The sequence below is a fragment of the Lissotriton vulgaris genome, chromosome 2_1 (genome assembly GCF_964263255.1).
Source record: "Lissotriton vulgaris chromosome 2_1, aLisVul1.2, whole genome shotgun sequence".
NCBI classification, from domain to species: Eukaryota; Metazoa; Chordata; class Amphibia; order Caudata; family Salamandridae; genus Lissotriton; species Lissotriton vulgaris.
Genome location: NC_141687.1, coordinates 109136741 through 109164607, shown reverse-complemented (window position 1 = coordinate 109164607; position 27867 = coordinate 109136741). Strand labels below are relative to the sequence as shown.

Here is a 27867-nt window from a genome sequence, read left to right as displayed (position 1 = left end):
CACTTCAGGGAGGATCTTTGGTCTGCGGGTTACCCCCACACCTCAGAACTTATCTTAAATACGTGGAAAAAGGCATACGTTGTAAAAGCAAATGCATTTAAAAAACATGCGTGGTAAAAAATGCGTGGCAAAGAAACAACTTGGCAAAAGCCTTGTTGTAAAGACTGTTTCCCCACCACGCATGTACACAGGTGTACCATGGTGCATATAGTAATGACACTGAGGACATGACTTCCTATAGAGTCTTTACCCTAATGGGGGTACTTTTCCACAGAAGGGCACAGGAGTGGATAGAGTCCATATACTGAGCCTACTGCTGAAGGAAGTGTGGTTGTTGGGGTGTTAAATAGCTTTCATTTTACTCATAATAAAAGGCTGTTTCCAGTGTAAGCTTACCAATGTTGCTGCATTAGTTGTATATTGTTCAGTGGGTTAGCTCAGTATGTAAATGTGAATACGGCACATATTTTGGTAAGAAAGACTTAATTTGTCGTACTTCACCAGTCGAAAATGGGGACCATTATATTGGGTAATACTTGGTTTCCAACAAACTATGTAAAGCATTAAGGCTCCGATTACGGATTACAGAATTTCACCTGGAGTGCTAACTCTGGTGGAATTTCACCATCTGCAAATCTGAAGGTCTCTGGGCCTAGAATTATCAGGTTCAGAAAATCCAGACCCCATAATTCTGGAGACACTCAGTGGTCGAAGTGGGGAAAAAAAAGTAGGGGAACTGTGGGTGGAAAATCAGGGGTCAGGAATAAACAAAAATTGGATCAGTGGGTGGAGTCAGGGGTGTGGCTAGAAGTAGCAAAACATACCAATTTGTGGTATGTTTAGCATTTCACTGACCAGTTACAGCTTATAACGTTATTTAATTCAAACAATGGATAAACGTGTGTATTTGAGGTTTAATTAAGGAAAAAGCAAACACTCATAGGTAATACAGGTTTATGTAAAGCGAGCAAAATATAAGCAGGAACAACATGTTACCTTAATGCCTTCACTCTTATTGTTCAGAAATCCATGAGTATTTTTTGTTTCAAACATTGAGGACATGAATACAAGGCTCCTCCTGTACACATGTATTAGGGAGGGCTCAGAAAAGAAAGGGGCTGTTCAGGAGAATCTTGACTCAAGGAAACCCACAAAGGCTCCTTCATATTCATGTCAGCCAGCCAGCTGCTCAATCATAATATAGCAAAAAGAACAACTGGTGGATAGAATGCAGAATATTATTATTATTAACCGCATCGCTGCGGCGCAAATTCCCCGCCCATGCTGACTCCGCCTTGCGCGGGCGGAGTCATGACGGAACGGTTCCGTCATCCGCACAGCTCACCCGACTTGCATGACGGAACCGTTCCGTCAACAGCATCAAAGGGGTTACACAGTTTTGAACAGCGCGTGGAGAAGTGTGGCTCAGGGTGGAGAAGTGTGGCTCAGGGGTTAGAGGCGGCAGACCCGGAAGCTGAGATCGGCCCTGGACCAGGGTTCAATTCCCCGCCCTGACGGGGGTTGGGCTCAATAATTCCACGGACTCGATAATTCTCACTCCGGTGCCTACTTGACTCACGGGTTCACACTCTGCGACTCTGGGCAATAGCTTGCTTAATCTCCACAACGGCCCCTCGCGGCGGGATGCCTGGCTTTCACCTTGTGGATACCCTGCCGGGGTATCTCACAGGGGAATACCAGGACGGGTTCCCTAAGCAAGCGCATAGATGCCTGCGATGTGGGCGATTTGCGCTATATAAATACATGTACATTTACATTTACATTTACCCTGGAGCATCCCAGCGCTACACCAAACAGAGTAACAGATTAAAGGAAGGAGAGGCACAGCAATTTAGCAGAAGAGAAAAGTTTTCAGTTGTTTACGAAAACACAAAAGGCATGGCTCCGAGCGTAAACCTAGGGGGAGTGAGTTCCAAAGGGTTGCAACCTTTACGGAGAATCTCCTCCCTCCTGAGCGGGCCTTTTTGACCCTGGGGACCACGAGTAAATGTTGTTGGTCTGAGCGTAGTGTTCTACTTGCTTTGTATGGGGTAACCAGCTTTTGGAGGGCCAAACATTGAGGTCAACAAATAATGTCATACATTTACCTCAGTACAGAGATCTGGGCCTAAATCCATAGTTTTTTGCTCACCATGCCATTCCAGTTTGGACCCAGCCGTATGCAAATCAGTCTTGATGCTGCGCCCAATGGGAAAAGTCCAGGCCGAACTGCCAAGCCAGGTCCTCCCTGGACTGGAAACAAGCATCCTAGGACCCGTTTTGGGCTTTTAGCCCTCATCAGCCAGGGTAGCTTAATTCTAGTGGCATGGAGAGCACAGGACCCGCGTCTGGGCATACGCGTCCCACTCGGGGGTGACAAAAGCAAAAAGAACAACTGATGGGCAGAATGTAGAACAATGTCATACATTCACCCCAGTACAGAGATCTGGGCCTAAATCGATTCTTTTTTTGCTCTCCATGCCATTCCAGTTTCCTCTTCTGCCCCATCACTTCTCCTGCCCCGTCCCTTCTCCTGCCCCGTCCCTTCTCCTGCCCCGTCCCTTCTCCTGCCCCGTCACCTCTCCTGCCCTGTCACCACTCCTGCCCTGTCACCACTCCTGCCCCGTCACCACTCCTGTCCCGTCACCTCTCCTGCCTAGTCACCTCTCCTGCCCGGTCACCTCTCCTTTCCTGTTGCCTCTCCTGGCCCGTCACTGCTCCAGGCCCGTCAAAGCTCCTGCCCCGTCACTGCCCCTGCCCCATCACTTTTCCTGGCCCATCACCGCTCCTGCCAGTTCACCGCTCCTGCCCGATCACCGCTCCTGCCCCATCATTTCTCCTGTCTCCTCACTTCTCCTGCCCCGTTCACTGCTCCTATCCGTTCACTGCCCCTATCCGTTCACTGCTCCTGCCCGGTTACCGCTCCTGCTCATGATTAATCACTGCTCCTGCTCCGTCACTTCTCCTGCCCCTTTACTTCTCCTGCCCCATAACCTCTCCTTTTCTGTTGCCTCTCCTGTCCCGTCACTGCTCTTGCCCAGTCACCGCTCCTGCCCAGTCAATTCTCCTGCCCCTTTACTTCTCCTGCCCTGTCACTTCTCCAGCCCCGACACTTCTCCGGCCCTGTCACTGCTCCTGCCCCGCCACTGCTCCTGACCCGTCACTGCTCCTGACCAGTCGCTGCTCTCGACCCGTCACTGCTCCTGACCCGTCACTGCTCCATCACTGCTCCTGCCCCGTCACTGCTCCTGCCCCGTCACCACTCCTGCCCCATTACTACTCCTGCCTGGTCACCTCTCCTGCCTGGTCACCTCTCCTGCTCGGTCACCTCTCTTTTCCTGTTGTCTCTCCTGGCCCATCTCCGCTCCTGGCTCGTCACTGCTCCTGCCTCGACACTGCCCCTACCCCATCACTTTTCCTGCCCTATCACCGCTCCTGCCCATTCACCGCTCCTGCCCGTTGACCGTTCCTGTCTGTTCACAGCTCCAGCCCATTCACCGCTCCTGCCCCATCACTTCTCCCGTCTCATCACTTCTCCTGCCCGTTCACTTCTCCTATCCGTTCACTGCCCCTATCCGTTCACTGCTCCTGCCCGGTTACCGCTCCTGCTCATGACTAATCACTGCTCCTGCCCCGACACTTCTCCTGCCCCGTAACCTCTCCTTTCTTGTCACCTCTCCTGTCCCGTCACTGCTCCTGCCCAGTCACTGCTCCTGCCCAGTCGATTCTCCTGCCCCTTTACTTCTCCTGCCCCGTCACTTCTCTGGCCCCGTCACTGCTCCTGCCCCGTCACTGCTCCTGCCCCGTCACTGCTCCTGCCCCGTCACTGCTCCTGCCCCGTCACTTCTCCTGCCTTGTATTTTCTCCGGCCCGTTACTTCTCCTGCCCTGTCACTTCTTCTGCCCAATACTTCTCCTGACCGGTCACCTCTCTTGCCCCATCACCTCTCCTTTCCTTTCGCCTCTTCTGTCCCGTCACTGCTCCTGCCCAGTTCACTCTGTGTAGAACATTGACAAATTATACAAGGGGGCAAGTTCCCCACAGTACTCAGTTTGGGGAAAGCTACTCTGTTATGCCCTCCTCTTTCTTGAGCTCGCCCATGTGCTTCTCCCCATTACTTCCCCACAAGCGGCCTCCTTGTTGCTTTCCACCAATCTTTGAATTGCTTTTTCTCCTTCCTTTCCACTCTTTCTTTTGTGTCCCCTTCAGCTCTCTCCATCTGTTGCTCCTGCGTCCCTACTGTCTTGCTGCGGTGCCCCCACCCTCCCGTTCACTTACAAAAAAAACACACCTTTGCACCTTCATTTTTATAGTTACCTGGTACAACTTGGATCAGTAATAAAAAGGTTTTTGAAGCAACACGTAATTTTGTGGGGGCTCATATGCATGGTGCATGCGCCTATAAATATACACAGGTGGCCATGTCGTATTATTATTTTTTTACTTTAGCCACCCTGCATTGAATCACTGATGCTGTGAAGCGTTGCTGAAAACCATTGCCATTTATAATGGCTCACACAGGCGAGACCTAATGGCTTTGTCTGGCACATGATATGCATAAAGGCAGGCAGCGGGCGGGCGCATTGTCATTCCAAAGGGGATAATCAGCCTCAATCGGAATGACAATGGGCCTCTCACAGCGTGTGAAAGCTCAGGGAGGGGCTGCTGCAGCCTCTGGAGTTCAACAGAGAAGTGTGAGCCGCCCCTGGGCCACCACACAAGCTGAATGAAAAAGTTATTGTTTTACTAAAGTACAACTATTCTTGCGGTCCCGGGATGCTTCTTTGAAAGAAAGAAGTAGGGGAACGGACTGAAATATTTTTTAAAGTAGGGGCACGCAGTGCCCTTCCGTCCCCGCCCACTTCTTCCACTGGAGACACTACATTTCTCCTTCTGCGATACACTGGTAAGGGCAGCATGCAGCAGAACTCCCAGGCCTCCACCTGACCCTAAGAGGTAGCAGTGTGTGACAGAAACAGTGGTTCCTACAGGAAAATACTTATCTATATTGGTAATACAATGCACAATCAAAATGGTTACGGGTTACGTAGATGTCAGAAGGAAAGGAGACCAAGAACACTTCTGTTTGCATTTACAATCGATCTTTCAGATTTTGTTAACCCCTTCAGTGTGGGGTATTTCCCCCCCGCTGTGCGGGGTGTTTTCCCCCTGCTGTGTGGGGGGAAGGGGGCCGCGCACGGCTCCGCTGTGCTGGTGACGAGCTCAGCTCGTCATGAGGCACAGCGGAGCTGCACTCATGACAAGCTGAGCTCGTCACGGCCACACCTGTTTTGGAACGTTCAGCACAGCGGGGAAATTATCCCCGCATGCGAACATTTCAACGGCCGTGACGAGCTCAGCTCATCATTTGTGCAGCTGCACTGTGCCTCATGACGAGCTAGGCACGTCATGAGCATAGAAGAGGTTAAAGAGTATATAGATATATACAAAAAGCTAAAATATTTATAAAGTAGTGCTTAGTGTCCCCAGTGTGAATGGAACCAAAAACAAAGACTAGTGAATTTGTGACATACATAACTTGGTTTCCATCATTTTGAAAAGCAACCATCTATAATTTTTTATAATAATTACAGCCACTGTATGCAATAGTCAGAGTTGATACAGTGGTTCGCTTTACACAGTTGCCGACAACGTTTCGACCCTTAATAGGATATAGGGTCGCTTCTGGACCTATGGATGTAGGGACATCTAAGAGTCAAAGAGAAACAATGTCACCAAGGATGTTGGGAGTGACTACAATATCTCAAAGGAATGAGCAAGGCCATATGGTACCTGAAATTAGGGAGTTGCGCAGCCACGTGAAAAGAGTGAAACACCGGTCAAGGAGAAGACAAATATAGAGATATACTCACACTGGACCCAGCCGGGTACTACATGAGTGAGTGAAGAAACTATTTACAGAGGCAACTGTATCTTGAGTTCCTTATCCCAGTGTGAGAGACGAGGTGAAGGGCTGGCAACCACGGATATACATACAAAGGCAAATGCCAACGTATAAAAAGCAAGACTTCCTGTGGGCTTAGCCTGTTGTAGATACAAGAAGTCTCTCTGAAAGGTAAAGAAAGTAAAAAGAATTGGCGGGGACCTGGAATGGTGTGCAGACACAGAAGGTGAAGCCCAAGAGGTAGGCGATCTCCCCTGGACAGGCTCAACCCTACTCTGACTCTTCTACCACCAGTGCTTTAAATGGGCCGGTACTCACCAGTACTGAGTACCGGCACTCCTTATTTTTACCAAGCCGAGTACCGGCACTTCTCGACTGTCAAGGAGATTACCGCTACTCAGAATCAGATTGATGAGTTGGGCATTGAACTGAAGTTTGCGGGCCAACTGGAGTCGTTTTTGTGGCATCATGTTTGCCGTCTGTCAATATTATTCAGCTGTAGCACCTGTTGGGGGCATGCCGTAAGGGAAAGAGGGCCTCTGCTCAGTTCCTGCCCAAATGAAAGCTCTCCTTATCCTGCCAGGTGCCGATGCTGGCTCCTTCTGTTAGTGTTTGGGACATTGGCGAGGGACTGTGTCTGGCCAGCCAAGGAGGAACCCAGTAAAAAAAGCCATTTTCACCCCCACCCAGCCTGCTGGGACATTGAGTCCAGGAAGGGCAGGGTTGAGGTGGTGAAAATGGCCTAAGCAGCCGGTGAGTACCGGCCCATTACGGGGTGGGGGAGTGGCGAGGGTAGCGGCGGCCTCTACAAGATTATTCCAATTTAACCGAGAAGAGAAAGAGAGGGGGGCACCGGAAGCGGCACCCACAGGGGTGTGCTCTGGAATGAGGGCATGTCCTCCCCGCCTCATATCTTAGGAAAGAGCTTAAGTCAATATAGCACACCTCATCTGTGGCGCGTGTATTGGAATGTGTAACGGAGTGGAGAGGAGGACAACTGTCGGTCCCAAAACATAAGAGCAGCCCAGGGGTCCAGAGATGGGGAATCCCTCCCACTACGGTGCCTTTCTGCAGCATGGGTCTCCGTGAGCGAGACCGGGGTGGGCGCTTGGCAGAGCGGCGCAGCATGCCTCTTGTATGGGGTGGGAGGTTGTTCAGCAACACGTATTAAAGGCAGGTGCCTCCGTCCAAAGACCCCCCACTAGTCGCAAGCACTCGAAGGTCGAGTCCAGGCAGAAAGAAGCGCGCGCAGGTGGCACCCGAGGTGAGGCACGCATCATTGAACCTCTACACAAAACGCAGTGGCAGAGAGGCATAATGTTGTGTACGTGGAACATAGGGGGAATTTGAGAGCGAGGTTGACCCTCTGAAAAGTGCCCAGGTGAGGTGGGAGGAGGTCAAAGGACCTCTCCATGGGAGACCAGTATTGTCCTTCCCCTGGCCTCTATGTGGACTCTGCATGCGCTGGGGACCCTGCTGTGCTCACTGTCTTGCTCTCCGGCCGTGGGGCCTTTAGTCGAGGAGAGAGGAGGGAACATGGGGGTGAGTGAAGGTGAAGAGTGAGGGGGGAAGGAGCTGAGAGTTTAAAGTAGGAAGGAGGCAGAAGGGGAAGGACAGATAGATAGGGGAGAGATCCAGACAGCTATCGGAAGCAGAAGAGAGGCGTGGAGATGGCAGACTAGAAATAGAAAGAGTAATGGTAGAGAGAGTGATAGGATACAATTGGGGTAAAAAGAGTGGGACAGAATTAGCTACAAACGGGAGAGAAGTGAGTGCGGGAGGGATCTCGAGGTTAGAGATTTGAAAACAGATAGAGAGTGTATGTTTGTCTCTGAGAGATAAACTCGTAGAGGAAGAGAATCAGCAGGTATTTGAAAAGAAATACATGGAATGTAATTGATTGGGTGTGGCACTCTTGAATATATAAGGATTGCTTCAAATGCAAGCAAGTGGGAACATTAAAATTATTATAACATTAAGAAGCTGCAAATCTTACAAAACAAGAAAATATGAACATTTGGTATTTGGCCTTAATTTTGTGTAACGAGTTAACACAGTTTGTTCATATTCATACATTTCTAACATTTTATTTTCCATCCTGCAAACCTGTGTAAGTGCCAGAGTCTCTCCTGTCCTAGACATTGATAAAAGTACTGTTGATGGCTTGGCTCATTCAGGGTGTTAACTGTTGATCTGCACGTATGGGAAGTTTGAGACCACTATCCAGGGCAATGCAAGAGCACAATGAATACTCAATAGAAGAGTTTTTGTATCATCATGTCTCGCCCCGCCTCTAACCCCTCCCACTAGCCACTCCCCCAGCTCAATTTAATGAGTACCTGCACTTATTTTTTCCCATTTCAAGCACTGTCTACCACCTCACCATACAACACCTCCCCCCGAGAGCAGAGGACGGCCCGGGACCAGGGTTCGATTCCCGGCGCGGCAGGTTTCTGGACCAGGGTCAGCGGACTCGATAATTCTCTCGCCTCGGTGCCCACTCTGATCAGCGATCACACTCGGCAACTCTGGGCATTAGCTTGCCTCATCTTCACTAACGGCCCCACCAGACCGCCGGGGATGCCTGGTCTCACCCTGGAGATACCTATTAAGGGACCATCTCTCAGGGAAGCCAGGAAGGGTTTCGCAGCGGTCGAAGCGCCTTCGGGACCCTACGGGTAAGTAGTGCGCTATATAAATGCCTATACATACATACATACATACTTTATATCTGCTCAAAGCATGGGGAAAATGTAAATAGGTTTATCCAAGAAGAGGACCTGGTATTCCTGGGTCTATGTGCTTACTTTCTACTCAGGGGAGGAGACTTATGGAATATCACTACAATCAGAGATTCCGCCGCTGGGTGTCTCTGCACCAAAAAACAGCATACTCCCACTCAGGGCCTAAAACCAGAGCCGGCCTTTGCTAAGATAGCGCCCTGTGCGTGGGCTGAGAAAACTTGGCACCCTCACTGATGGTAGTGAATTAAATGAGGCAGCAGGGTGCCCTTTTAAGTTCACTGGTCAGTACCTGATTGGGCAGGGACTGCCCCCTGAATTCAAGCCTCCTCGGACCTCCCCCAGCTCACCTAAATCACCTACAGCTTAGCTGCCTCACGCAGATCATGTTTTGTTGATGTGTGCCAGAAGGGTTCAGAGATTGAAGGGGAGGCAATGAAGGGGCCAAAGGGGTGTTAACAACATTACCCCGTATGATAATGAAAGACTAAAACTACTTTAAACTGGCAAGTCAGACAGAAACGAACTGGCAGGGAGAAGGACAAGGCAGGAGCAAGACGAGAAGGGCGCTGCTGTTGGCTTAACCTTAATGCACACAGCTCCCTGCGCCCCTCACACAATTTGACGCTCGCCAACTCGCCCGTAATAAAGGCCGGCCTGCCTAAAACACTCCAAGTACTGTTTTACAGGAACTACCACTGATGCACATGCCATTTCAAAACCATTTTGCACTATTTTGCAACTAAATGTTTCCCCTGTCCATATTACAGAAAGTGTGTTACACTAGTGAAAACATGAAGGAAAAGAAGAATTGTAGAACCACTGTAGAATTCAAATGTGTAACAACCCTTTCTTTAAGAAAAAAACACACCTGCGTTAGAAAAATCTCGCCAGGTGTCCTAGTGACGGGAGATGGCAAATCTCGCTGGCGCTTGCCAATTTACCATTCTGGAGCCGCTTTATGCCACACGGCAAACAGTAACACAAAATTACAAAAGTTCCGCAAATGTAATACGACCAGGGACGAGCAATGTGTGTCATTTCAACAGCAGATGCTCGTTACGCAGCTCCTGCGGTGCAGTGTGACACTCAGTCTGCCCAACATCTCTAGATAAGTGTGTGAAGGTTAATCCGGCTGATTTTAAACAGATTAGCTGTGTAATCTTGTGAGCGCGACAAGTGCACCAGTGCAGACTCTACTCGGGTAGCTACCAAGATGGAGGACGCGATGCTGCTGAACGTGGAGGGGGTGAAGAAGGCCATCCAACATGGCGGCACCGGGGAGCTGCCCAATTTCATCACGGGGTCAAAGGTGAGTAGAACTGACTCTTAAGTACTTTCAATGTGATCCCCTTCCTCCATTGTCCCCCAGAGGAGGCCCACTGGGCTAGGGTGTTCTGCAGTTCTCATTGGTTTAGGTCAAGCAATCCACGGAAGAGATATTAAGGGGATAGACAATACCCCAGAGCCAGGCACACGTCGGGAACCCGCGCTCTATGGCAGGTACTTCCGGAGCCGTACCTACCAGCAGCTTAGAAGCAATGTTTTGTCAGGAAGCATGCAGGTCTGGTGAGTGGCCCCTGCCTCTCTGAACGGCCATTGGGTCCGGGGCAAAGTCAGGCAGACGGACCTGACAGGCTACTGACTCACTCCAACCCTACTGACATTTAAGGGCTCATCCAGTGTAAAGACAGAAAGAACAGGTCTCTTCTCCCGGCCTTTGCACTTAACAATCACAAACGACAGGCCTGAAACTGAGCGGCTAAGTTAGCTGCAAACATGGCACCCCCCCCTTGGCCCTTCTCATATTGATAAGAAGAGTACAGTTGAATAGATCAATATTGAGCTGGATTTGCTCAATATTACCGTTTTGACATGCTGAGGTTAACACAGCCAATCAGAATGCTCAGAGTGCCTGAATTAAATATACTGCTGTTTGCCTCTGTTGTTAATGTAAGTTAAAATCTGAATCAGCTGCGACATAGAACATGTAAGGACTGCTGGCCTGTTTCGCAGCCTGTGACAATGATTTTAGAATAATGGATGTTCATGGTTCTAATTTTTTGGGCAAGTTTATATAAGCAAACTTGACCCAAAGGTATTTGAGCGCTTTACATGAACACCAGTTACCTTACAGCAAGGATACATTCATTTTTATTTTTGGGAGTTTAAGCATTTGCCCTGAATCATAGGATGAGTCTACGCCGAGACACAACCTGGCTCCCAACTCGACAGCTCTGACCGTTACGCCATAGCTGTTAGGTGCCTTCCCTCTCATTATACACCATAACATTCAGCTTTGGTTTATAACTTTGAGATGGTCAATTAATAGCAGTTAACACACTCTGCGGAGGGCATTATCCACTGCAGACTCCTTGAGAACAAGCCAATAATATTAAAATAGCATCCAGCATGGCTGTTGGGAGCTGGCCAGCTTAGCAGAATGCGCCTTTTGCCGGCCATACCTACTATTACAGGCCCACAGAGGGGAGTTAGGTGGCTGCAGCTCATTGCCTTTACCCTGCCAGGCTTCCTGACCCCTCCACCCCTTGGCGCCAGCAGTGAATTCAGCTCACCCATGGGCAAGGAATGCTCAGTTCCTCTGTACCTTAATAGCAGCACAGCTACAGATTTTGCATTGGGCTCTGCTGTCCGTCGTGCAGTGCGGGCCTCTCCCGTTCCCTTGCATAACAACTAGGGCTGTTCGAAATCTGCGTGGTTTACTCTCATGTAATAATATGAAATGTCAGGGAAAGTACAGAAAATTATGTGCAATTACTTGCAATGCGAATCTGTCATTTACAGCTAGTAATGCAACAAGATTCCTGGGGGCAGATTTACAAACCCCTTGCGCCTCATTTACGCCGCAGTTGCGTCACTTTTGTGACACAGCAGCGGCTTAAATCCTGCGCCATGGTGCGGGGAACTTACAACGTGACGCATCTGGGAGATGTGTCACGTTGTAAAGCCCTGCGCTACATGTAGGCGTTCCTGCGTGAGGCGTCCCGGCGCAGGAACGCCTCCTAAAAGTGGCAGAGTGAAATCTACAAGTTTTCACTCAGTCGCTTTGGGGCCCATGCTGCGTCAAAACCCTGCGTCTGCCTGAAGCAGGCATAAGAATTGACGCAGCATTAACTAGATCTGGCCCCCAGAGCATTGCTGGAGCTGCTTCGCGCTTGCGACGTAACTCCAGCAATGCGCCACTCTTACGGCACAGATGCGTCACGCATCTGTGCCGTTTTTGCCCCATGGTGCGCCGCATTGTAAATGCGGCGCATCCATGATGGCAGAGCTGTGACACACAATAACTGGCGCCAGTTATTGTAAATATGCCCCCTTGTGTCCACTTTTGACGCATTTCGCAGTAAAAATAAAAATACTACAAAAAGCGCAATTTGGGTGAGCAACACCCCTGTGCATTATTCCTGTGCGCTAATGGCAAAATGTGATCTTGAACTGTGCATACTTACATGTCGTGGTGTAACGGCGTTATTTCGCGTATTTTGCGTAACAATCGTAACACACAATAAAGAAATTACTTCTATTATGCTGGTGTAATTTCAATTTCGTCTGGGAACACTAACGACCATTGAGAAGTAGAAAGAAAAAACGAATTGGTATGATAGTTTTTTCTTATTTAAATTAAGATTGACATTCCCCCTTAAACATAAGAAGCAGAGGAGTACATGGTGAGCTGAACGTATTGGTGTGGGTTCAGTACATTAGAGGCAAGTGAAGAATTTGAAGATACATTACGCAGCATGTAATGCGCAGTGCTTAATTTGAGCCGGTGGTTTCCAGTACTCAGCACCGGCACTTAATTGGTTTCCAATGCTCGGCACTTAATTGTCAGCACAGCACTTAGGACAGTCTGCCACGTGGTGGACAGTCTGCCACATGGTGGCGCTGCTTATCTAATTTAGAGATGCATTGAACAAAAGTTTATGAATACAATATATATTACACATTACTAATTCCTGCCTCCCCAGCCATTCCTTTAGCTTTGGGGACCTGGAATAATCAGAGCTGTCGCACTTGCAGGTGAGAGATTTGGTTAGTAGTTGTTTTGGCAGCGATGACAAGGGCAATGGGTGGTGCAAGCTGCAGTGGCCTCCTGGTCAGGGCTCTGGCACTTATTATTTTACAAATGAAGCACTGGTAATACAACAATTTTGAATCAATGAGGATGGATAGATACCCTTTTAAATACAAATCATGAAATGAAGAGCGAATATTGGACCGGTATCCAAATGCAGAATTTACATTGTTATCCAGATGCAATGCAGGTTCCAAAACACTGCCAAAATAAAAGACGGAGTTTGCCTAAAGGTTCGAGCTGTCGACCTCAAGTCTGTGGAACTAGCCCCCAGATTCATCATGGTCATGTTTTGCGAGTCCTTAATAGCGAATTTTAAGGATTCGCTATTAAAGACTCGCAAAACGGGATGCATGTAGAAATCGCCATATTTTATTCGATTTCTACTGCTTCCTTATTTGCGATTCGCTAATTGCTAATCGCAAATAAGGATTGGCTTTCCCATGCATTCCTATAGGCCTAAGGGCCTAAGCCCCATAGGAATGAATGGGAAAGCCATTACTTATTTGCGATTAGCAATTAGCGAATCGCAAATAAGGAAGCAATTTCAAGGGTGCCAGGGTGTCCAAAGGACACCCTGTAGCACCCCTGAAATGGTAATGTACACTGGTGTTGCGCACACACATGTCCAAAGGACATGTGTGTGTGTAATATACAACTTAGAACAATGCACTATTGTGCCTATTTCTAAGTTTTTGCTATTTACCGTGTAGTTATACTTCGCTGTAAATAGCGCCCCCAGATTGCGAATTCGCAATTTTAAAATTGTTCATGAATTACATTTAAGGAATCTCAAATTGAGATTCCTTAAATGCAATTAATCGCAATTTAGCAATTTCTAGAATCGCGATTTTTGTATTTGGGATGATGAATCCCAAATGCAAAAATAGCGCTCGCAAAGGGCCAGATTCTCAGAATGTGGCCCTTGGCGAACCGATTTCGTTTTGATGAATCTGGCTGCAGGTTCGAGCCTCGGCAATGACGCTGAATAACCTATGATTCTGGGCAAATCACTTAATCTCCCCGTGCCTAAAAAAAATGTATGTGTCCTCGTATAATGCAACTAGTGCTATGTATAGCGCTCTGATACCCGATTGGGGTCAAGTTCGTTCTATATAAAATACATATTTCTATTTTCCCACTGCCCAGTGATAGTAGATATTGGTCGTCTCTATAGATAACCCATCAGGCTGTATTAAATTTCTGCTAAAAGATGCCATGACGCGAGGTAAGTTTTAGCACCTGTTTTGCTGCATATTTTACTACTTTTTTTTAGCACGCCCCAGGCAATGAGCCATAAATACTGTAATATTGCACACCTCCCAGATGAGCCGCTATTTTATCCTGCCCCAGGCGGTAATATGTAAATATGTTAATATTTGCGCACCTTGTAGGTGAGCCGCTTATTTTAGGGTGGTGATCTGTAAATACGGTAATGCTGCACGCCTCCCAGATGAGGTGAAGATATTAGCATACTTGGTTAATTTACAGGAGATTTGTGCTATCCTTTATGTAAGGCCTTTGATGCTCAAAAGAACGACAAAACTCCTATTAAAAGCAGGGCGACGTGATACAAGATGTAAAAAAAAACTGTTTCCCGCTCTCTCATTTTAGAGAAGACTAAATTGGGAAATGGAAAACCAGGGCAATAAGCGGGTTGAAAGCTCCATGAAAGAAGACACAAGAAGGTCCCCTCTCTTTACATTAAGTTCTAGAAATAGTAGCACCAATAGTTTCATACAATGTGTCTTCAGCTTCCAGAAACGGCCCTTACTTAGTAAGAGCAAACACAAGGCAGGCTATCAGAATGAGCAGCAACATTTGATTGCCCTTGTCAAGGAGCATTGCCGAGCGCCCTGCGAATGAATGAATGAATGACTGAATACAATTTTATTTGTGGTTACTCAAAACCATTAAAATATGGTAACAGACAACAGGAAAACATTGTCATAAAAAGAATAAAAGAAAGCATAATTAAAATCTAAATTTCATTAGACCAGTTTATGCTCGCCCGTCAATCTTGCCTGATTTCACTCAGCGGGGCGGGTAAGTCTCGATGGTGTGAGAATTCACGATCGGGGCCAGTGGCCTAGCTATGGGAGTCCATCAATTTCCGGCGTGACTGTTCGATGAATTTGCTGAACATAGCCATGTCTTTCACTGTTTCCATTGTGAATAGGTGGTATACAGCCTCCTTTATAGATCTGATCCCGTGTGTGAGTAAAATTGGCTTTAGGTAAAGGTTACGCTCAGGGGACAATGCCGGGCAATAAAATAAAATGTGTGCGAAGCTCTCATGTTTATATTTACATAGCCGACACTCCGAGTGCCTTATCCAGGGTGAGCTCGAAGGGTAGAGTTCTTTGAGGGGGAGCGGATGTAATCTAAGCGCTAGAATCCTATTTAACGCTTGTTTCCCCACCGCCTGGGTAAGGTGGAGTTTGGAGTTCTGTGCTGTGTGTGGAAGTTTTAAGGACTCGTGAAACCCTCTTGTTTCGAGAGATTCCAAGTCTGAGGAGCGCGAGCAGAGGCGAACCTGTTTTTTTATCGCGCTTTTAATGGCGGCGTACTTAATTAACTCAGTGTCCCAATTTTCCACAGCGAGCTCCCAATTTTCCACAGCGAACGCCCTGTGTGGTCCTGGCTTTTAGGCGGAAACATGTCCACTGACCATTTTCACTTTATTAAATGATTGACACTCTCCTTTTGCTTTTGTGGACAGGTGACATTTCATTTCCGCACGCTGAGATGTGACGAGCAGCGCACGGTGGTTGACGACAGCAAGCAGGTGGGCAAACCCATGGAAATCATCATGGGAAACATGTTCAAACTGGACGTCTGGGAGGTCCTGCTGACGTCCATGCGGATCGGGGAGGTGGCAGAGTTCTGGTGTGACGTCATCGTAAGTACCAGGCCTGCTCATCCGGTTACTGCACACACCATGGGACTCAGACCGTATTTTACTCAATATGCCTGTCTGATAACTGTAACCCCGAAAAAAGGAGACAATATTGGGAAGCTTCCAGTTTAAACATTTGTTCTGATATTTTTTAAGTTACATAGAATTCGAATTCGGAACATTTGTATTACATTAGCATATGATACATGCAAAAATGCAGCAAAATACACACCTGGGAATAGTAAATACTTACCACTGCGAAAAGAAAGATTTGCTAGCTGCATAAAAGACTCAACATAAGACCAAGGAGTGGGATCCCTCAAAGGCCAGATGTACTAACTCGTTTTCTGGTCACAAATCCTGCCACTTGATAAATCTCAGGGGTTGCAAGAAGAAAATGTAGGGCCATATTATCAAGAAAGGGCGATACATTATTAGGGCTCGCCTGCTGATGCGCTTCTGCGCATCGCTGGCGAAGCTCTATTACGGCTTATCCAGTGTTGATCCACCACTGGCGATTCCACTGGCGATTTCTTCAAGTGCATGTGCTTTTTATGTCATTGCGCAAGCGCAAGCCCTAAAAAGCGCGTGCACAATGCCACCAGCCCCCTGCCTGCCTGCCTCGCATTACCAGATCAAAGGCAGCTCAGCCCCCCTCCCACAAGCTTCTCAGCGTGTGCTCTGCCTCAGGCCTGCATTTCTCCTCCCCTCGGGCAAACAGATAGCCGCAATAACACCCTCCCTGCTCAGCTTTTTTTTCTCAATTTCTCCCCGTCTACACTTCCCATTAGGAGCCCTTCCTCCCCCCAGATAATCTATCTCCATAAGAGATAAGCAGCTCTTCCACCATCTCAAACCCGTATTAGTGCTCCTCACTATGCATGTTTTTACTTAGAAAATCAGCACAATGCAGCAGTGTGACATCAAGCCAGGTTCATCGACATCACTGCAAAAGTAAAGTTTTTATTCCCCATTTCCTCTTCAAGAAAGTGACTGCGCATCAGCCTCTACGGATCAGAAAGCGGAGCCCCTCCACTGACCGGGCTGCGAGTCAAATGGCCATGTTTCACAAATTATGGTTTTCGTGGTCTTATTCTGGAGTAGCCCTGTTGGCAAGAGAGGAAAGAGCAAGGCTCTGACAGTCAGTCCTCCTCTGCTTCATAGTATGCCGCGCCACTATAGTAAGTTGAACAAGGGATATTATTTGACAGAAAGAGGCAACCTGCATCTATTCACGGAAATACATTGAGCAGTCTACATTTTTATTTTTTAAAGCTACATACAATGCACCATAACTATTCTAGGTCTACAAATGGAAATACATAACAAGCAATATTTTTATTTATTTTTTAAGAGGTGCATACTTAAAAAAATGATTACAAAAATTAAACATCAACTAGTAATTAAAAAACCTAGCAATTAAGATATGCCACGTCAAATAATAACTTTTGTCGCCAATTAATTATCAGTGTCTGGAATGGATATGGTCACACCCTCACTCACCCTCAATCCCTCACCCTCACTCACCCTCAACCCCTCACCCACACCCTCACTCACCCTCAACACCTCACCCTCAACCCCTCCCTCACGCTCACCCACCCTCACCCTCACTCACCCTCAACACCTCACCCTCACTCACCCTCAACCCCTCACCCTCACTCACCCTCAACCCCTCACCCTCACTCACCCTCAACCCCTCACCCTCACTCACCCTCAACTCCTCACCCTCAACACCTCACTCACCCCACGCTCACCCTCACGCTCACCCACCCTCACCCTCAACACCTCACCCTCACTCACCCTCAACCCCTCACCCTCACTCACCCTCAACCCCTCACCCTCAACCCCTCACTCACCCTCACTCTCACTCATCCTCTATCACCCTCAACCCCTCACCCTCAACCTCTCACCCTCAACCTCTCACCCTCAATCACCCTCAACCCCTCACCCTCACTCACCCTCAACCCCTCACCCTCACTCACCCTCAGCCCCTCACCCTCAACCCCTCACCCTCACTCACCCTCACCCTCACCCTCACCCTCACCCTCACTCACCCTCAACCCCTCACCCTCACTCACCCTCACTCACCCACCCTCACTCACCCTCAACACCTCACCCTCACCCTCACTCACCCTCACTCACCCTCAACACCTCACCCTCACTCACCCTCAACCCCTCACCCTCAACCCCTCACCCACACCCTCACTCACCCTCAACACCTCACCCTCAACCCCTCCCTCACGCTCACCCACCCTCACCCTCACTCACCCTCAACACCTCACCCTCACTCACCCTCAACCCCTCACCCTCACTCACCCTCAACCCCTCACCCTCACCCTCACCCTCACTCACCCTCAACCCCTCACCCTCACTCACCCTCAACTCCTCACCCTCAACACCTCACTCACCCTCACGCTCACCCTCACGCTCACCCACCCTCACCACCTCACCCTCAACCCCTCACCCTCACTCACCCTCAACCCCTCACCCTCAACCCCTCACTCACCCTCACTCTCACTCATCCTCTATCACCCTCAACCCCTCACCCTCACTCACCCTCAACCTCTCACCCTCACTCACCCTCAACCCCTCACCCACCCTCAACCCCTCACCCTCACTCACCCTCAACCCCTCACCCTCACTCACCCTCAGCCCCTCACCCTCAACCCCTCACCCTCACTCACCCTCACCCTCACCCTCACTCACCCTCAACCCCTCACCCTCACTCACCCTCACTCACCCACCCTCACTCACCCTCAACACCTCACCCTCACCCTCACTCACCCTCAACCCCTCACCCTCACTCACCCTCAACTCCTCACCCTCAACACCTCACTCACCCCCACCCTCACGCTCACCCACCCTCACCCTCAACACCTCACCCTCACTCACCCTCAACCCCTCACCCTCACTCACCCTCAACCCCTCACCCTCAACCCCTCACTCACCCTCACTCTCACTCATCCTCTATCACCCTCAACCCCACACCCTCAACCTCTCACCCTCACTCACCCTCAACCCCTCACCCTCACTCACGCTCAACCCCTCACCCTCACTCACCCTCAGCCCCTCACCCTCAACCCCTCACCCTCACTCACCCTCACCCTCACCCTCACTCACCCTCAACCCCTCACCCTCACTCACCCTCACTCACCCACCCTCACTCACCCTCAACACCTCACCCTCACCCTCACTCACCCTCACTCACCCTCACTCACCCTCACTCACCCTCAACACCTCACCCTCACTCACCCTCAACCCCTCACCCTCACCCACCCTCACTCACCCTCAACCCCTCACCCACACCCTCACTCACCCTCAACACCTCACCCTCAACCCCTCCCTCACGCTCACCCACCCTCACCCTCACTCACCCTCAACACCTCACCCTCACTCACCCTCAACCCCTCACCCTCACTCACCCTCAACCCCTCACCCTCACCCTCACTCACCCTCAACCCCTCACCCTCACTCACCCTCAACTCCTCACCCTCAACTCCTCACCCTCAACACCTCACTCACCCTCACGCTCACCCTAACGCTCACCCACCCTCACCCTCAACACCTCACCCTCACTCACCCTCAACCCCTCACCCTCACTCACCCTCAACCCCTCACCCTCAACCCCTCACTCACCCTCACTCTCACTCATCCTCTATCACCCTCAACCCCTCACCCTCACTCACCCTCAACCCCTCACCCTCACTCACCCTCAACCTCTCACCCTCACTCACCCTCAACCCCTCACCTTCACTCACCCTCACTCACCCTCACTCACCCTCAACCCCTCACCCTCACTCACCCTCAGCCCCTCACCCTCAACCCCTCACCCTCACTCACCCTCACCCTCACTCACCCCCTCACCCTCACTCACCCTCACCTACCCTCACTCACCCTCAACACCTCACCCTCACTCACCCTCACTCACCCTCAACACCTCACCCTCACTCACCCTCAACCCCTCACCCTCACCCACCCACCCTCACTCACCCTCACTCACCCTCAACCCCTCACCCCCTCACCCTCACTCACCCTCACTCACCCTCACTCACCCTCAACCCCTCACCCTCACTCACCCTCACTCACCCACCCTCACTCACCCTCAACACCTCACCCTCACCCTCACTCACCCTCAACACCTCACCCTCACTCACCCTCAAACTCAACATACATACATACATACCCTCACTCACCCTCACTCACCCTCAACCACTCACCCTCACTCACCCTCAACCCCTCACCCTCACCCACCCACCCTCACTCACCCTCACTCACCCTCAACCCCTCACCCCCTCACCCTCACTCACCCTCACTCACCCTCACTCACCCTCAACCCCTCACCCTCACTCACCCTCACTCACCCACCCTCACTCACCCTCAACACCTCACCCTCACCCTCACTCACCCTCAACACCTCACCCTCACTCACCCTCAAACTCAACATACATACATACATACCCTCACTCACCCTCACTCACCCTCAACCACTCACCCTCACTCACCCTCAACCCCTCACCCTCACTCACCCTCACTCACCCTCAACACCTCACCCTCACCCTCACTCACCCTCACCCTCACTCACCCGCACTCACCCTCACTCACCCTCACCCTCACTCACCCTCACCCTCACTCACCCACACTCACCCTCAACCACTCACCCTCACTCACCCTCACCCTCACTCACCCTCACTCACCCTTAACCCCTCACCCTCACCCTCAACCCCTCACCCTCACCCTCACTCACCCTCAACCCCTCACTCACCCTCACTCTCACTCATCCTCACTCACCCTCAACCCCTCACCCTCACTCACCCTCACCCACCCTCAACCCCTCACCCTAACTCACCCTCAACCTCACTCACCCTCACTCACCCTCAACCCCTCACCCTCACTCACCCTCAACCCCTCACCCTCACTCACCCTCACTCACACTCACCCTCACTCACCCTCACTCACCCTCACTCACCCTCACCCTCACCCACCCTCAACCCCTCATCCTCACTCACCCTCACCCTCACTCACCCTCAACCACTCACCCTCACTCACCCTCAACCCCTCACCCTCACCCTCACCCTCACTCAACCTCAACCCCTCACCCTCAATACCTCACCCTCACTCACCCTCACCCTCACCCAACCTCAACCCCTCACCCTCAATACCTCACCCTCACTCACCCTCACCCTCACTCACCCTCAACCCCTCACCCTCAACCCCTCACCCTCACTCACCCTCACTCGCCCTCACACACCCTCACTCACCCTCACTCACCCTCACCCTCACTCACCCTCACTCACCCTCAACCCCACTCACCCTCACCCACCCTCAACCCCTCATCCTCACTCACCCTCACCCTCACTCACCCTCAACCCCTCACCCTCACTCACCCTCAACCCCTCACCCTCACTCACCCTCAACCCCTCACCCTCACTCACCCTCACCCTCACTCACCCTCACCCTCACTCACCCTCAACCCCTCACCCTCAATCCCTCACCCTCACTCACCCTCAACCCCTCACCCTCACTCACCCTCAACCCCCTCACCCTCACTCACCCTCAACCCCTCACCCACACCATCACTCACCCTCACTCACCCTCACTCGCCCTCACTCGCCCTCACTCACCCTCACTCACCCTCACTCACCCTCACTCACCCTCACCCTCACTCACCCTCAACACCTCACCCTCACTCACCCTCAATGCCTCACCCTCACTCACCCTCAACACCTCACCCTCAACCCCTCACTCACCCTCACTCCAACTCACCCTCACTCACCCTCAACACCTCACCCTCACTCACCCTCACCCACCCTCAACCCCTCACCCTAACTCACCCTCACCCTCACTCACCCTCAACCCCTCACCCTCACTCACCCTCAACCCCTCACCCTCACTCACCCTCAACCCCTCATCCTCACCCTCACTCACCCTCACTCACACTCACCCTCACTCACCCTCACTCACCCTCACCCTCACTCACCCTCAACCTCACTCACCCTCAACCTCACTCACCCTCACCCACCCTCAACCCCTCATCCTCACTCACCCTCACCCTCACTCACCCTCACTCACCCTCAACCCCTCACCCTCACTCACCCTCAACCCCTCATCCTCACCCTCACTCACCCTCACTCACATTCACCCTCACCCTCACTCACCCTCACCCTCACTCACCCTCACCCTCACTCACCCTCACTCACATTCACCCTCACCCTCACTCACCCTCACCCTCACTCACCCTCACTCACCCTCACCCTCACTCACCCTCAACCCCTCATCCTCACTCACCCTCATCCTCACTCACCCTCAACCCCTCATCCTCACTCACCCTCATCCTCACTCACCCTCAACCCCTCACCCTCACTCACCCTCAACACCTCACCCTCACTCACCCTCACCCTCACTCACCCTCACTCACCCTCAACCCCTCACCCTCAATCCCTCACCCTCACTCACCCTCACTCACCCTCACTCACCCTCAACCCCTCACCCTCACTCACCCTCAACCCCTCACCCTCACCATCACTCACCCTCACTCACCCTCACTCACCCTCACTCACCCTCACTCACCCTCACTCACCCTCAACCCCTCAGCCTCACCCTCACCCTCACTCACCCTCACTCACCCTCACCCTCACTCTCAACCCCTCACCCTCACTCACCCTCACCCTCTCTCACCCTCAACACCTCACCCTCACTCACCCTCAACCCCTCACCCTCACTCACCCTCAACCCCTCACTCACCCTCACTCACCCTCACTCACCCTCAACCCCTCACCCTCACTCACCCTCAACCCCTCACCCTCAACCCCTCACTCACCCTCACTCTCACTCACCCTCACTCAACCTCAACCCCTCAGCCTCACCCTCACCCTCACCCACCCTCAACACCTCACCTTCACTCACCCTCAACCCCTCACCCACCCTCACCCTCACTCACCCTCAACACCTCACCCTCACTCACCCTCAACACCTCACCCTCACTCACCCTCAACCCCTCACCCTCCCTCACCCTCAACCCCTCACCCTCCCTCACCCTCAACCCCTCACCCTCAACACCTCACCCTCACTCACCCTCAACCCCTCACCCTCCCTCACCCTCAACACCTCACCCTCAACACCTCACCCTCACTCACCCTCAACACCTCACCCTCAACCCCTCACCCTCACCCTCACTCACCCTCACAACACATATTGTGTTACAATAGGTGTCACATTTGCAAAAGATAAAACTATTGGCATTGTAAATAACAAAGCTATTAATTCGCTATTTTCAAAACAAGCACATAAATAAAAAATGTGTCCTTTACAATACCAATAGCTCAAACTTTCCTAATGCAAGACCTATTGCATTGCTGTGCTTCTCTCCCCTGCTGCACTCTCCTGCTCTCTAGAGATGTGGCCTAACGACAAGAGCTGCCATCTAAGTCACGTAAATACAAAATATGTTGCATTCCAAATGCTATAGGTGTCACATTCGCAAAAGTTATAACTATTGGCATTGTAAATGACAAAGCCATCAATTTAGCAATTTTAAAAACCAACAAATAAATAACATATGTCATTTAACTGCTGCTAAAGCGGCGATAATGGCCTTGATAAAATGCCCTTGAGAATTTCCATACAAGCCCAGGTTAACACCAGAACCTGGGCTTCTATGGGAATTCACAAGGGCATATTATCAAGCCCATTATCGCCTCTTTAGCTGCAGTTTCCTGCTGATTAAAGCGGCGAACATGTATCGCCCTTTCTTGATAATATGGGAGCATATTATCAAGGGCATTATCGCCGTTTTAGCTGGACTCTTTCCTGCGAAAGCGGCGATAATTTTATCGCCCTATTAGCAAGCTGTCGCTACCAACAGTTAGCGACAGCCTTTAGGCAATAGCGACCGGTTTGGGGCCCGCTTTGCATGTCAGCGATATTTATCGCTAATGACATGCAAAGTGGGCGTACCCAAACTGTTAGCGACTGAAAGCAGTCGCTAACATCGTTATCGCCTATTATCAACGCAGGCGAAGCAACAAAAAAATGTGCGTTAACCCCTTCCATGCTCATGACGAGCTCAGCTCGTCATGAGGCACAGTTGAGCTGTGCTGATGACGAGCTGAGCTCGTCATGAATAAAGCAAAATGACACTTTCCAGCACAGGGGAAAAATAACCACAGCAGCGATGTGGTTAATCGCGAATATCGCCAAAACCTAACACCTGTTCAGACCACTTCTTAACCTGTATATCCAATGGGAGGTGGATATTCAGGTTAAGACCCTATTGGCGATGATGCATGAATATCGCTGGATTTCCAGCGATATTCACGCATTGAGCCGCTATCGCCGGATATTTTATCACATTTGAGATAAACGTTGCTAATAGCACAGTATCTCTACAATGAAATCCGGCGATGCGCGGCGATAAAAAAAAAATCGCTAAGCTCATTTAGCAATAAATATCGCTAGTTGTTGGTAATATGCCCATAGCCCGTAGTTTTCTAATGTACTAACCCCATTTAGCAATTCAATAACTTCTTACCGAATCGCTAAATGGGGTTAGGAAGTTATAAGGTATCGCTATTTGGAAGGGGCGTGTTTAGGGAGTCTCTCCCAAATAGCTAACCCTTATGGTATTTGCGTCATAAAAAATTAATATTTTACCAACACTTTAAAGAAAGTGGTATCTAGTTTGCAAGCGTGAAGGTGCCCCCAAATCACCCCTTTACTTTTTATGAATGTTCCAAAAACATTTTTTAAGAGTAGGCAGTGGTTCATGTGACCACTGCCGACTCTTAAAAAATAGTTTTACAAACTTTTCTTTGTTTTAACACATCCTGTTTTCCTTTAAAAATAATAGACTGCATTAAATAACAGATTGCTTTCTTTAAAAGCAATCATACATATGGTCTTCTGCTGACCCAGCAGGCCACCATCCCCGTAATGGCAGCAGATCATAGTGGGAGCATTTTGTGAGGCAGGCCAAATTGTGACCCACTGCTATTCAGTATTTTGCATCAGTACTAAGGTCGATTTGCAAAATACCATCGGATTCGCAAAAAGTCAGTGCCGAAATTATGACCACTTTTTGCGAATCCCATCTTTGTACATCTACCCTCAAGAGTATATTCAAGCCAGTACATTATCAACTGAGATGGCAAGAAGATCAAGCTAGAAGAAATGACAGTGGAATCAACCTCAAGGAAATGTATATGAATCACAGAAAGCGTTCAGAAGGATTTGTTTCAGTCTCATGTTTTTTGTTTCAGTCTGCTGAACATTTTCTTTGTTTGCTGTTCTTAATTTGACCTGTTAGTTTTTGAGTTAACAATCAGCACCCTGAAAGGTAATTTTAATCTTAAATCGCTGAATATATTTTTTTTATGGAATCGACAAAGGGTTTCTGGAGCGGTGTCAATGCATGTATTACTCTATTCTTCTTTCCATTAGTATAAATAAATTTGTTTGCCACTCCTGGGGAAGGAAGTGGGCATTCTGAGATGTGATTTGCTTTTTAAATTTGGGAAATTCCACACGCACGTACCTATGGGCACTCTCAAACTTCTCTCTGACGTCTTTCCACCCTGGACGTGATTGGAGAGTGACTCCAGTCTAGGCCCGTCTGGATTGGAGCCACTGGATCATCCCTAGGTTTGTGGGGGTCTAGACAAAGATCTTTGTCCATTGGAAAAACTTATGTAGAGGAAAATAAATCTGCACTTGGTTGAATTGGAGCCTTTGGGAAATGTCACCTGCCTGGAAACCTGCACTTGGCACATATTTCCATGTGTACAACTGGGAACACATATAAACAGAAAAAAACGTAAAATATGTAAATCTCCAACTGTACTAAGCGTTTTCGAAATAAAACAACGCAACACAGGTTATAACTTGTACTTTGATAATTCACTTACAGTAGAGGAGAGACGCGGTGGTAAAGGTTTAGTATCAAAATGTATTTATTTAGTTTTGAGTAAAAGTACAGGCTCCGCCAACGCCTAAATCTGCCAGGGCCCCTCCATGGTTGCCAGCGGCCTCTGTGCTTCGTTACACAGCTGAGTGCTGTGCTGATAACATGGCAAGGCAGTGCAAGTGGCACCATGCTTTGGTACCTGTTCTACCTGGTGGAGACTAGTGGGCACCTGGCTAGGGTGACCAGATCTTGAGAACCCAAAACCGGGACATTTTTGAAAAACAGAAGTAGGACTACAATGTATCATCCATGGAATGGCTCAGAATGACCTCTTTCATCATCATAGGATCACAGAAGACGCATTAAGAAAATACATAAAATTTAATTTTTACAACCAACACCAACCTAAAAATGGATACTTGTATAGCACACTACTCACCCACAATGGTTTCAAGGCGCTTGTACAAATACCGCTGTGGAACCCATCCTGGCTTTCCCTGTGAGGCGTCCACTCCAGGGCACCCCCAGGGTGGAGGCCAGGCATCCTTAGCGTTGTGGAGATTAAGCAAGCTATTGCCCAGAGTTGCACTCTATGATTGGAATAGGCACTGAGGCGAGAATTATCAGGTCCGTGGAATTTTGAGCCCAAGATCCGCTGAGGCGGGGAATTGAACCCTGGTCCCGGGCTAGACCTCTGCATCAGGGTCTGCCGCTCTAACCATTGAGCCACACTTCTCCTATTAATTAACTTGCTTACGTCCCCTAATGTGTGTTACCGTGTAGCCACCTATGTTCTTAAATGCATCGGGCACAGGAAATCAATCATTATATGATCTCCGTTGGAAAAGACACCTATTGACCAACTGTGAGCTACTGCCAAACCTTTTGCATTTCTCTTATACATGAACTTTGTTATTATTATGTTTTTAGACCCGGGTATCGATTGTTCCCTCGGTTCTGTACCTCCCTGGACTAATGCTTTTTAAATTTCTTGTACATAACTGCTGCTAAAATACGTAAGAGATTTTATAGACATTGCACTTTAGTCATCCTTGCATATTTTTGCACATACTACTGCACTTTATGCCCAGCGCAGGCCTCTCTCCGACTTGTACTACCTCACTTGGCATGTTTTGCACTAAATTTTAAAATTGCTGCTAAATACAACGTTCAATCTTTGCATATTTTGCACATACTATTGCACTTTATGCCCAGCATAGGCCTCTTGTTTAGTACCATCCCATTTGCATGCTCTGCATCAAACGTTTAAAACGGCTGCTACATATAAGTGATTATTCTACTGTATATAATTGTGATATGCTTTGCACTAAATTGCTAAATTACTGTTAAATACTATGTCCAATTTTTGCATATTTTGCACATATTATTGCACTTTACGTCCAGCATAGGCCTCTTGTTTAGTACCATCCCACGGCATGCCTTGCACCAAACGTTTAAATTGACGCTACATATAGTGATTATTTTCTACTGTACATAAATGTGATATCTTGCAGATTTTTGATTGGCTGAATTAATGTAATTGTTTTTAGAAAGTTTCATTATTCTTTAATTTTTACAAAAGTGACTTCAATTGCATTCATGAATGTTGCTATATGGTTGTACCTGTACAAACCGAATAAAGCATTTTGAAACGAAACTTGCTTACTTATAACGGCTGCTAACTAGCACAGCTTCAGAACACCCTAAAAAGTGCCTCTCACTGTTTTCAGTTGACCCCCCCTCTAAAAACCTGGACAGGAACCAAAATTGCTGAAATCTGCACGGACTGTCCGGCAAATCCGGGACGTCTGGTCACCCTAAACCTGGCAGACACATGATGAGTGCTCAGACCCCCTCCAAGTCCTGTTAAATCCTGTAGACCTCTCCTGCTCACTGGTCACCCTTACCCTAAATGAGCACAGATGTCTTTGTTAGACATTGCTCTCAGTACCTGGCTCTAAAGAGCAGGCTTCAGTGTATTTTATTTAGCTGGGCACAGGCGTTCATTGGATAGTCACGCTTTGAAACTACTCTTATCGCAGATACTAGCGGTGTACTACTTTGCGTGTTCAAAGTAGTAATCTCCATCCGCAGGTAGGCACAAATCCACAGGTGCAGATTTACTATTTTTTTCTGAATAAAACCCATAGTTTATTTTGAAAAAGGAGTGAAATATATCATATTCTGATTGGGCATATTTACATACCTGGAACCTAAAAGTGAAACATTTACATTGTCAGTAGTTATCATAAAACATCTGGAACAAGGTTAGACACATTAAAATATGAACTTGTGCCTCAGATGTTGCATCAGCAGGAAGCCTATTTC

At 49.2% G+C, this 27867-nt stretch overlaps 1 protein-coding gene across 1 annotated transcript in view; it reads left to right on the top strand.

The window, feature by feature from the left end:
* Window positions 1-9862: 9862 nt before the first annotated feature.
* The window catches only part of AIPL1 (AIP like 1 HSP90 co-chaperone), a 316559-nt gene continuing 298554 nt past the window's right edge, over window positions 9863-27867 (top strand). Inside the window, exons 1-2 of the mRNA XM_086958475.1 lie at window positions 9863-9958; window positions 15465-15644. Of these exons, the coding sequence (XP_086814601.1) occupies window positions 9863-9958; window positions 15465-15644 (276 nt within the window). The remainder of the gene's footprint in view (window positions 9959-15464; window positions 15645-27867) is intronic.